Here is a 12,164-nt window from a genome sequence, read left to right on the forward strand (position 1 = left end):
GGCGCCGGCGGCACGGACACGGGTGGATCCCGCCCCAGAGCCACCGCCGCGGCCAGGGAGAGCACACACCCGTGACACCATCAGCGGTGTCCCCACTGCAGACACCACCGCGGCGACCAGCTGCCACCAGCAGGGCCGTGAGCAGAGACTGCAGGGCTGCCACCACTGCCACAACAGGCCACCAGCAGAGCCAAGAGTGATGGCAGCCGTGCTGCCACCAATAGAACGACCAGCAGCAGCAGCAGGGCCATCAGAAATGGCACCAGCAGGGACAGCAAGCAATGGCAGCAGTGCCACCAGGAGAACCCCCAGCAGTGCTTTCATCGGGCCAGCAGTGATGGCACCAGAAGTGGCACCAGAAGTGGCACCAGCAGGCCCCTAAGCGGTGTCACCAGTGTAGCTCTGAGCAGTGGCACCGGCAGGGCTCTGGGCAGTCCCCCGCCAGCGCCCGTCCTCATCCCCAGCAGACACACGGACAGGGCCGCAGGGTACAAAGTGCCTTTATTGCCGGGGCCGCGCTCCCCGGGGCGGCGGGAGCAGCCCGGCTCCCTCACGTCTGCAGCTGCAGCAGCGCCGGCGCCGGGGCCGGGGGCTGTGCCCGGCGGTGACAGCGCTCCAGGTCCCCCAGCACCGCCAAGAGCCGGCTCAGCCCCTCGGGCAGGGCAGCGTCTGCGGGACAGGGCAGCGACAGTGAGAGACCACAGCTCCCCCGCGGTCACCCCAAACCCCCACAGCCCCCTGTGACCGCTGGGGACACCTCCCAAGCAGAACATCCCCAGCAGGACCCCAAAACCCCGCACCCCAACCTACCTTCACCCCGGGGGCCGTTCTGGGCCGCCTCCGGCTCCAGCAGCTCCCAGTACTTGTCCCTGGGCAGAAGGGGAGGAGAGGGACGGCCCTTGGCAGGGGCAGAAGCGGCTGCAGGGGCGGGGCGGGGGTCCCGGGGGCAGGGGCTCACCTGAGGGTCCCCCGGAGGCTCTGGAGGTGCTGGAAAAGCCGCTGAGCCTCCACCGTGGGGTCCAGCGGGTCACTCCAGTCCTGCAGGGTGACGCCGTGCCGGGTCCGGTCGCATCCCAGCCCTGCGGGGCAGCAGGGTCACCGTCCGGGGGGACACCCCAGCACCCCCGCGGGGCTCCGCGGCCACCTCCCCGTACCTGTCCTGTCGCGCTGGTGGCAGCAGCTCCACTTGTCGCCGCGGAAGACGCCGGGGTGGTAGGAGCGGAGCACGCGGGGGTTGTTGCCGCACGCCTTGCGCAGGGCTGACAGCCACTGGTTCAGCTCGTTGACACACTGCGGGGTTGGGGACGGTCACAGGGACCCGGGGCTGTGCCACCGCCCGCGCCGTGCCACCGCCCGCGCCGTCCCCGCCGCACCTTGCACTGCAGGTAGGCCGTCTCCTGCTGCCCGCCCGTGGCCATGTAGACCACCTGCATGACGTGGGAGCTGCCGAAGCTCTTCTCCTCCACCTTCTCGGCCGCCAGGATGTCGCCCAGGGCGATGGCACCGATACGCTGGTGGAGGGGACACACACAGAGGGGGTCAGCGCCACCCCGCCGCCGCGCCCCCGCCCCCCCAGCACGCCCGTACCTCCGCACCGGGGCTCTTGCCGAAGCTCAGGGACTCCCCGGTGAGGCAGAAATGGAGTTTCTTGCCGGCGGCAGCAGCGAGCAGCGGCCCCTTGCCCCGTGTCTTATGCACAAGGAGCAGCCCCTCCTTCACCACGGCCGGCGGGGGCCCCAGGGGCCGCCCCTCACCCTCCTCCTCGCCCTTGTCCCCCTCCGTGCCCACCAGGCGGGTGATGAAGTCCCTCATGCGGGCCGTGCCCTGCTGCAGGGCGGGCAGCAGCGGCGACAGCCACGTCTCCTTGGCGCGCCCGGCCGCCGGCTCCATGTTCCCGACCAGCTGGATGGCCTGGGGACCCCGGCGGCGGCAGCGTCACCCCCAGGACACCCGGCTGGCCCCAACAAGAACCAGCCGGGCACCCCAAAGCCCCGTCCCGGTGTCCCCTGTCGCACCTTGGCCAGCAGCAGCAGCGTGCGGCTGGTCCGCGCGTCCGCGTGCGCGGCGCGCAGCTGGAACAGCTTGGGGGTCATCACGGCCGGCGAGAAGAAGCGCAGGCACAGGAAGCTGGTGACAGCCACAAATTTGGCGTGCTGGGACCACCGAGGGGGTGGGGAACACACGTGAGGGTCTCTCCCAGCGCGGGACAACCCCACAAACAGCGACGCACCGGTGGCCGGGGCTGCTGCTTGCCCAAGAGGGGACCCCACTGACCACAGCTGGGGACCACACCCAGAGAGCGCTGTCCCCTGGGGATGTCCCAGTTTGACCCCACACCGTCCCCCGCCACAGCCCGACCTGGTGCTGCGGGAAGCGCTCCCCGACGCGCTGGAAGAGCTGGCGGAACGCGGCGCGGATCAGGGGCGGACACGCCGGGGCCGACCTGACGATGGCGTCCAGGAGCTCGCCCAGGTAGGACTGGAGGTGCTGTCGGCCCTGCTCGATCACCTCGCCCTCCGTCTGCACCCGGTGCAGCCCCGAGCACCTGCAGGTACCGTCACTGTCACCCCCAGCGCTGGGGCCACCCCTGCCCCGCCACCCCACGAGCCCCTTACCCGACGTCTTTGATCTCCACCTTGCCGGGGTCCAGCTCCACGTATTTCTTCTCCTCGAACACGCGGGTGATGGTGGGGCCCAGGACAAAGTGCAGGTATGGCATCCCTGTCACCTGCCGAGGGACCACACAGGGGACAAGGATGTGCCACAGATTTGGCACCTGACACCCCCAGGGTCACCCAGTGGATCTTCTCCAGCCTCCCAGCCCCGGGGGAAGGCACAAGCACAGCAGCCCTCCCAGTTCCTCCCTTGGGAACAGCCCAGGGCCAGGATGACCTGGGAAGAGCAGGTTTTGGGTGATGTGGCACCTTGAGGAAGGACTCCATCGACTTCGAGGCCAGAGAGTTGCTCCGGAACAGAGTGTTGGGCTCACCTGCAAAACAGGAGAGGGTTCATGGCCTGGAGGATGGCCACAGGTCATCCCTGGGCAGCTGCAGTCATGGGGGTCATTCCCAGAGGCTGTGCCCTGCCCCCCTGGCCATTTCCATGGGGGTCATGAGGATTTCCACCTGCTCCTCCACCAACCTCAGCCCATGAACTGCTAGGATGAGCCCAACAGATTCCACAGTGTGATGGCTGAGCCTCAACCATCACTCCAAAAAAAAAAAATCCCCAGAAAAGGCCCTGGAGGTTTTGCAGCCCCAGGAGGTGATAAGGAAGCCTCCAGGTCCACTCCCCATTCCAGCCTTACAGGGCTTGGCCAGCTCCAGCTCAAAAAGCAGGTCCAGGAACTCCTTGACCAGCCCCTGGCCCAGGAAGAGTTTGACCAAGTTGATGGCGACCTCCTGCCGGCACTCGGCCGTGGTGGTTTCATCCAGAAGGGTGACCAGGTGCACTTGGCCATCCTGGAGGGAAGAGGCACCATAATGTGACAGCCCGAGGCAGGCAGACACCACGGCACAGAGCTGGGAAATGTGGGTGCTCCAGCAGGGCTGGGCATGGACCCCTCACCTGGCGCCCCAACTTCACCTCCTGGCACAGGAGCTGCACCAGGGGCTGGTAGCAGTGGGAGGGAAGCACCGTCTCATCCCGAAGCTTCACCTGCAGCTGCAGCGAGCCCAGGCTGCCTCGGCGCCTGCAGGAGCACGGGGAGAGTGGGTGGGTGGGTGGATGGATGGATGGATGGATGGATGGATGGATGGGTGGATGGATGGATGGATGGATGGATGGGTGGATGGATGGATGGAAGGATGGATGAGTGGATGGATGGGTGGATGGATGGATGGATGGATGGATGGATGGATGGGTGGATGGATGGGTGGGTGGGTGGATGGATGGATGGATGGATGGGTGGATGGATGGATGGAAGGATGGATGAGTGGATGGATGGGTGGATGGATGGATGGATGGATGGATGGGTGGGTGGGTGGATGGATGGATGGATGGATGGATGGATGGATGGATGGATGGATGGATGGATGGATGGGTGGATGGATGGGTGGGTGGGTGGATGGATGGATGGATGGATGGGTGGAGGGATGGATGGATGGATGGATGGGTGGATGGATGGGTGGGTGGGTGGATGGATGGATGGATGGATGGGTGGAGGGATGGATACTTCACCAAGCAAGAGGTAGCCCGAACCCCAGGCTACCCCTCCAAAGTGATGATGCTTCCCAGGAAAACTCCGCTTCCCAATGCCCCTAAGGGCACTGGGACCACCGCCAGCAAACCCCAGCACCCTGTGCCAAAACTCACTCATCCTCTGTCGGCTTGGACTTGTCTGGCCACAGCCTGAACCATCCCTCCTCCTGCCCAGCTGCTTCCAGCCCCTGGATGCTGAACACCACCTGGGAGGGGAAGGCAGGAGAGGGCTGGGTGTGCAGCTGGGCAGGACCCCGGCAGCACCGAGAGGGTTTGGGGCTCACCTTGCCCAGGAAGTCGTTCCTGCCAACGAGGTCCCAGTCCCACACCTCCACGCAGAGCTTCTCCTCAGCAGGCTCGGCCAGCTCAAACTCGAAGGTCTCGTTCCAGCGAGGGTAACAGGATTTTTTGACCACCTGCAAAGGCAACAGCTTTGTCCCCTCTTGCTGGGTGGGTCTATCCCTCAGGGACACCAAGCTGGGGATGCTGGGGGATGGGGATGGCTCCGGGTTTCCCCGTGGATTGATTCCACCTGCATCCCTGGCAGGCTGGGGATGGCTGAAGCCGCACTCACGGTGCTCTCCTGTGTCTTCCCATTGTAGCGTAGGCGGACAAAGGGGTCGGAGGCACCATTCCGGTCCTTCCTGGCCAAATCCCTGCCGAGAAGAGGGGGAATTTACCAGGAACCTCCCATAATACCTACAGGCACCCGTGGCACCCACTCTGCTCTCAGAGAATCTCAAGATATATGTCCCAAACACCCGCAGATGAGGTAGACCCTGACCCAGCACCCCCATCTGGGTGATGAGGAGGGTGCTCTGCACCCAAAGGACCAGATACACCAGGGAAACTGAGTCATGGAGCAGCTCAGACTCATCACCCATGTCCCAGCTGCACACACAGCCCCTGTCACCTTCGTGTCCCCGCTCACCTGGCCTCCAGCACAGAGCAGCGCAGCCGCCGGCTGCCCTGGCTGCCCAGGGCCTCCACCCGCAGGTGGATCTCCCCCTGCACTTCCTCATCAGGGTCCACCTCGCTGAGGCTCATCCAGCCACTGTATCCTGTGGGAAAAGGGGGGATCCCCATCAAGGGGTCATGGGGGAACCCCTCAGGACCAGCTTTGTCTAAGGGGTGGGAGATGGGTCCCTCCTGGAACCCCCAGCCACGCTTTCCCCTACCCTTGGGGTGCTCTGCCAGCATGTCCCGGGTGATGCAGACCTTCCCAATGATGTCATCACGGCTGGAAAACAAAAATGGGGAACAGGACACAGCAGGGGATTGGTGCCCAGGTAGGACAGCCCCCACTTTGGGGGATCCTGGACAGGGGCCACCATGGTGTGTCTGTGCCCATGGAGCACATCAGCCACCCTCTGCTGCCAGCTGGACAATATCCTTGGGAGATAACTTCACCCATCTGTGTCCCAAAGCCCAGGGCAGCGTGGCCAGCTGTGGATTCTCTGGTGTCAGCACCAGGCTGAGCATGCAGAGAGCCAAAGCCACCAACAGAGTCCCCACCACACCTGAGGGCATCCTCGTCCATGACGTAGATGGAGATGCTGTGGAAACCGGGCTGGAGCTGCACCTCGTATTCCTCGCCCCAGAACGGGGACAGCGTCTTCCACACCGTGGCAGTCCTGTGGGGCAGGTGGCACTGGTGACAGGGGGGACAGGGCTCCCTCTCAGGGGTACTCCCCAGCCCTGGGACCTTCCCAGCTTCTGGGGACACATGGCTGGGGGAAGCACCCAGAGTTTGAAACCCTCAGCTGGGGCAGGGATGAGTCTGTGTCCCCATCCTTGTCCTGTCTTGTGGCTCTGGGCTGGCAAGACACAGGGGTGGGGTAGAGGGGAAGGGGGCCATGAGCCGTTAGACACTTCTGTGTCTGCAGGAGCATCTCAGCCCGAAGTAGGGAATAAAAATGAATGATAAATAACAATAAACAATGATCTTAACAATAATCATAACAACAATGTGCCTGCAGCAGATGGAGACACCTGCCAGGAGCAAGGTTTGGGGCTCCAGCAGTTTTAGGGACCAGCCAGGGACCTGGGGCACCCACCTGATGATGGCCTCATCATCGATCTTCACGATGCAGTACGGGTCACTGCTCCCCGTGCTAGAAGGACAAGGGACAGCTCTGTCAGTGCCACCAGCCACAGCCTGGCCACCACCCAACCCACAGGAGTCTCATGGCCATGGGTGAGCAAAGCCTTCAGCCCTGACAGCCCCCACAGAACAGAGACCTTGTAGAGACAAAGCCCTGAGGGAACAGAGGCTGACAAAGACTTCCACGGGGGATCTTGGCCACAGCTGCCAGCACAGGGTGACCCCAGCTTGGCTTCCAGACTGGGGACACCCCTCCCTGAGCGTGTCCGGCCGCTGTGGCTGCCAGAAGTGGCTTTTCCTCTTCCACACAGGAAGGCCAGGAGCAAACAAACCCCACCCTTTCCCCGAAACAGCTTCAGGCACCTGCAGCCCAATTTCACACACTGGGAGTGAGGCCACAGCAGCTTCCTCCAGCCCCAGGGTGTCCCCAGACCCCCAACACTCCCACAGGGATGGGGACAGCCCTAGGGACACCCCCAGGGATGCAGAGGATGTGAAGGGCAGCCACCACCTTGCTTTGACCATGCTTCCTCCCTGGGACAACCCGAGTCACCCTTGCCAAAAAATAATCACGGTTTTACAGCTTATTGCCCTGCTTCATCAGAAACAGGGTCAGGGGTGAGCAGGGACAGAGGACGCAGGACCTGGGGGGTAGCCAAGGTCATGGAAAGGTTGTGGCTCCCATCTCACTGGCAAGGAGCAGCCTGGAGCATGGAGAACTCATTAACACCAACCCCAGGGGCACTGTCAGACAGCCACGAGTGTCCTGGGGAAAGGGAGGGTGCACAGGTGGTGGGACCCCAGGAATTGAGTGATTTCCACATCCCAAATCCAGGGAGGCTGAGAGGCAGCTGCTGGGGAGATTGAAATGGTTTTGGGGACAACTGAAAGAATTTGGGGGAATCCAGATGGTTTTTGGAGGGACTGAAGGGGTTGGAGGGGATTGAAAGGGTTTTGGGGATTCAAAAAGGGTTGGAGGGGACTAAAATGGTTTTGAGGAGGATTGAAAGGGTTCTTGGAGGAATCAGAAGGTGGTCTGGGGGAATCAAAAGGGGTTGGAGGGAACTGGAAGGGTTTTGAGGGGGACTGAAAAGGGTTTGGAGGGATTCAAAAGAGATTGGAGGGGACTGAAAGGGATTTGGGGGGAATCGAAAGGAGTTGGAGGGGATTGAAAGGGTTTGGGGGATTCAAAAGAGGTTGGAGGGGGCTGAAAGTGTTTTGGGGGAATCAAAAGGAGTTGGAGGGGACTGAAAGGGGTTTTGGGGGAGTCAAGAGAGGCTGGAGGGGACTGAAAGGGTTTTGGGGGCTCCCTGCCCCGCTAAGCACGGCAGCAGGGATTTCTCCAGGCTGTGCATGCCGGGTACCACAACAACATCCCTGCTCCCAGGCGCTTCCATCCCTCCGGCCCCGCGGGGCTGGAATGCAGCAGGTTGGCCAGAGCTGCTGTCGGCCGCTGCTCCCGCTCCATGCCCGCCCCGCGGAGAGGATTTTTAAGGAGAGCCGCGGGTGAAGTGCCATTTAGCGGAGCCCATTGCTGACATTTCCTGCCTGTGCAAACCATCGCGGATGCCGGGAGCGGGCAGGCGGAAAGGGAACAGCTGCCCGCTCCAGCTGCGCCCGGCAACGCGCGGCTGCCTGCGGTGGCAGCGGCAAACCCTTGTCCCCAGCGTGGGGACATCCAGCACGGCCGCGTCTCCTGGACGCAGAGCTCCGGGAAGCCACCCAGGCATGGCGTTTTCCAGGGATTCAAGCACGCGATGTGCAGAACCCGCCCACGGCGGCTGCGGGAGGTGCCCGAGCTGCCACAGAGCTTTTGGGTGGGGAGAAATCCCTGCTCCAAAGGCGGCGCCGGGTGACACAGCCCGCGCAGCATCCCTGTCCCGGGATGTCGCCAAGGGATTTGTGGCGCTGCGGGCTGGCTTGGGCACCCACGCTGGGTGCAGGGAAGGAGCTGGAAAGGGGAAGGGCTTTAAAAGAGGAAATGAGCCCAGGCGGGATTGGGGGAAGGGGGAAAGAACCCGCAGCCACCCCTCCGGCAGCAGAGCGGAGGGACGGAATTAAAAATTAACTGGTGTAGGCAGCAGTGCTGCTCTGCCCTGGGAGGTGGTGAGAAGAAATAAATAAAAAATGGAAATAAAAAGTGGAACTAGAAAGGGAAAGAAAAAAAAATAGAATGATAAATTGAAGGGAAGTAGAATTAAAAAAAAAAAAAATAGAATTGTAAGAATCAAAGAAAATTAAGGTAGAATTTAAAATATAACTAAAAATGAGAAATAAAATAAAAATGGAATAAAAAATTTAAAATTTAATTAAAAATAAAAGAAAAAGAAAGGAAAAAGAAAAGGATAAAATAAAAGAAGGAATAATAAGTGAAGAAATGAATAATAAATAGGTGAAAAAAAGGAAAAATATCAAAAATGAAAGAAAAAATAATTTCAAAAAAAAAGAAATAAAAAGTTAAAAAGTAAAAATACTGAAATAAAAATAAAATAGATTAGGATAAATTAAAGATTAAAAATTATTGGCGTTGTTTATTATCCTAACATTAAAATAATCCAATAAAATAAATAAATAATAAAACAGAAACTCAAATAAAAGAAATTAAATGTCACATTAAAAAAAATCAATACTAAATAAAGAAAATTTAAAACTTAAAAATCATTTTAAAAAATCATTCAGACCCTTTCCATTGCTTTCCTGGGATAAAGACGAGGGCAAGATTTGGCAGCCTCAGCTGGGGGGGGGCTCCCGTAACTCCCTGAGCCAAATCCTGTGGGGTCTGCAGGCTCCCCGCGGGGATTTGGGGGTGCTCCATCACCCCCGGCTGCTGGCAGCAGGGTCTGAGCTGCCCATGCAGCGGGGGCACCCCGCAGAGGGAATTCCCCGGAGGAAACCAGCGATCCCAAAAGCGGTGCCAGGGCAGGGAACCGGATCCCCGGGGCGCTGTGCAGCGGGGAAGGGGCCGGGGCCAGCCACGGCCAAGGTCGCGCTCGGGTTTCCCTCCCCGCCGTCCCAGCCCAGCGCCACGTCCCAAAGCCACCGGTCCGGAAAGCTCCGCTCCGGGCGCTGTGGCTTTCCGGCTCTCCCAAAACCCAGAGCCTGCCCGTGCTGGGTCAAGCTCCGCCGGGGAGTTGTGCCAAGGGATTTAAAAATCAGGCCCTGACACACGGGATTTAAAAAAAAAATTAAAAAAAAAAAAAAAAAGTCATGTTTCTTTCCTTGTTTATCCTCTTTTTCCATGACGGCTGCAGGGATTTTTGCTGGTTTTCCGGCTGCCGAGAGCTCCTCAGCAGCTTCCCGCTGCCTTGGCGGCGGCTGGGGCCACCCCGGCGCTGTCCCCACATGCCGCCCCATCAGATCAGAGCGATGAGGAGAACACCGGGGTTTTCTGGGAGGGAAATCCCGAGCCAAGGGCTGCTCCCCAGACCTCAGCCAGGTGGGATGGAGCCGGGGATGGGAACGGAGCGGGGACTGGGGACACAGCTCCTGCTCCTTTGGATGTACCGGGTCCTGCTGCGCGTCCGGGGGTCCCTGCGAGGGTCCCTCTGTGGTGGGGACAGCCCTGCCCCGTGGCAGCACAGAGGGAGCCCCCCGAGTGGGAGCGCTGTTTGGGGTACCCAAAACACTGCTGGGGCATCCCACAGCACGGGGGGAAACCTCAACCCCATCCCAGGGGGTGTCCCCAAATCACAGCACTGCTGAGGGAGCCCCCAAAGCGCTAAAAACTGCTGGGGGCACACAAAAATGTCCTGAAGGGAACCCCCAAAGCCGCACTGGGGGAACCCCCAAAGCAAGGCAACAGCAAAGCCACCCTGGAGGAAACCCCAAAGCAAGGGGGATTCCAAAGCCACCCTATGGGGAACCTCCAAAGTAGATGCACTGCTGGAGGGGTACCCCAAATCTACCCTAAAGTGAATCCCCAAAGTAAACACACCTCTGGGGCGGGGGACCCTAAAGCCACTCTGGGGGGAATCCTCAGTGCAGGGCGACTGCAAAGCCATCCTGGAGGGAACACCCCGAGGGGTGACACCCCGAAACGGGATCCTAAAGCCACCTGATCCTAAAGCTCCTAAACCACATGCATGGCTGGGGGGCGCCCAAACCATTCTGGACAAGCCCCCAAAGCAGGGAGGAGGCTCTAAGGCCACCCCGAGGGTGGTGTCCCCATCAGGGACCTGTTGGGGGGACACCCCGCAGCACCCTTGGGAAAGCGGCGAGTCCCTCGGGATGCCCCCGCCCCGAACCCCTCCCGGCCCCCGCGGCGGCACTCACATGTCCTTGGCGGGCAGGTTCCTGCCCTCCACGATGCGGATGGAGAGGGCGCTGCGCCGGGCCATGGCGGGCGGGCAGCGGAGCCCAGCGGAGCCCAGCGGAGCCCAGCGGAGCCGAGCGCGGCCTCGAACCCGCGGCCCCGAGCACAGCGCCCATGTGCGGGCCGGCGCCGGCGGCCGCCAATCAGCGCGCGGGGGCGGGGAAATGGGCGTGGCCTAGGGCACATCCTCAGCGCCCATTGGGTGATCCTATCGGCTGTCCGCCAGGGGGTGTGGCCTGTGCGGGTGGGCGGGGCCGGGCTCCCCGCGCTGCCGGGGTCCCGCAGGGTCCCCCCGCTGTGTCCCCTCTGTCCCTCGGTCCTTCTGTCCCCTCTGTCCCTCTGTCCCTCTGTCCCTCTGTCCTTCTGTCCCCTCTGTCCCTCTGTCCCTCTGTCCCCTCTGTCCCTCTGTCTCCTCGCTCCCTCTCTGTCCCCTCTGTCCCTCTGTCCCCTCTGTCCCTCTGTCTCCTCGCTCCCTCTCTGTCCCCTCGGTCCCTCTCTGTCCCCTCGGTCCTTCTGTCCCCTCGGTCCCTCTCTGTCCCCTCGGTCCCCCTCAGCCCCCGGCACCGCCCGCGGCTCCAGGGCAGTTCAGCCCCAGCCTGCCCAGCCCGGCGCCCGCCTGGATCGGACCAATCCCACAGCGGACCCCTCCGCACCCCCCCGAACCTGGGGGCTGCAGCATCGGCCGCGCTGCTCTGCACCCCAAACCTCCGCCGTTTGATTGATTTTTAACCTATTTTTTCCTTTGTCTTTAAAGTACCGCACCTCCCGGCTGCAGCGCACCCGAGGACAGGTGGCATTTCTGGGTGCTTGGTGCCCTAAATACCAGCAGAGGGTCGGGGACCCCCCCATGGCGAGACCCACCTGGGCTCGGGGACTCGGCCGGCGCCCAAAGCGGAGCCTCAGGGCTGTGCCGGCCAAGATAGTCCTTGGCATTTCCACCGCGGGGACACTATGGGGACACCGCAGGGACACGCTGGGAACACACTGCTCTGTTCCTACAGCGCTGCCCCTCTGCCTCCCCCGCACAGGGGGACAGCAAGGGGACAAGGTGCAGTCCCCGGCACCATCCCACGAGTGTCCCCATGCGCCAGCTCCAGCCCCGCAGGCGGTCGGGGCCACATGTCCCGCAACGCACGAGTGGCAGGTGACAACCCCCCACAGCCCTTTGCAGGTGAAGCAGTTTTATTTCGGGGTACGGGGTGTAGGGCGGAGAGGACCCGCGTTCGCCGGATGGAACCATCCCTCCTGTGCTCCCACGCTGATCTCGGCAGGAGTTAATCGCTGGATTTGCTTGATTTCCCTTGGCCGGGCTCCACGGAGGCGGCTCCGGCGGTGGGGGGGCAGGTTGCTAACACCCCCCCAGGCGGCACAAGGACACCCCGTAAGGGCGCTGTGACCGGGCTGGGCTGTCAATGTGATGCTGCCCTTGGCGTGGCACCTGCGGGGAAAAACAGGGCTTTCAATATTTGTGTACGATGTCTATAGGTACACACACACCTGCCCCGGCTCCACCCACTACGGGATTGTCTCCAGCACCAGCGGGGCCTC

General features: G+C 61.6%; 1 protein-coding gene across 1 annotated transcript; it reads right to left on the reverse strand.

The window, feature by feature from the left end:
* Positions 1-548: 548 nt before the first annotated feature.
* Positions 549-10,693, reverse strand: LOC137485649 (ras GTPase-activating protein 4-like). Its single transcript, XM_068210242.1, has 20 exons — positions 10,577-10,693; positions 6,258-6,314; positions 5,721-5,834; positions 5,379-5,440; positions 5,132-5,261; positions 4,775-4,856; positions 4,485-4,616; positions 4,315-4,406; positions 3,568-3,691; positions 3,308-3,461; positions 2,925-2,989; positions 2,616-2,728; positions 2,359-2,545; positions 2,016-2,153; positions 1,588-1,911; positions 1,374-1,511; positions 1,155-1,290; positions 959-1,079; positions 811-869; positions 549-669 (listed from the first exon to the last, which is right to left on the reverse strand). Exons 1-20 carry the CDS (start codon positions 10,639-10,641, stop codon positions 551-553), a joined length of 2,412 nt encoding a protein of 803 aa, XP_068066343.1. The 5' UTR covers positions 10,642-10,693; the 3' UTR covers positions 549-550.
* Between the last annotated feature and the right edge of the window lie 1,471 nt (positions 10,694-12,164).

Source organism: Anomalospiza imberbis, chromosome 20 (assembly GCF_031753505.1).
Source record: "Anomalospiza imberbis isolate Cuckoo-Finch-1a 21T00152 chromosome 20, ASM3175350v1, whole genome shotgun sequence".
In the NCBI taxonomy this organism is placed as follows: Eukaryota; Metazoa; Chordata; class Aves; order Passeriformes; family Viduidae; genus Anomalospiza; species Anomalospiza imberbis.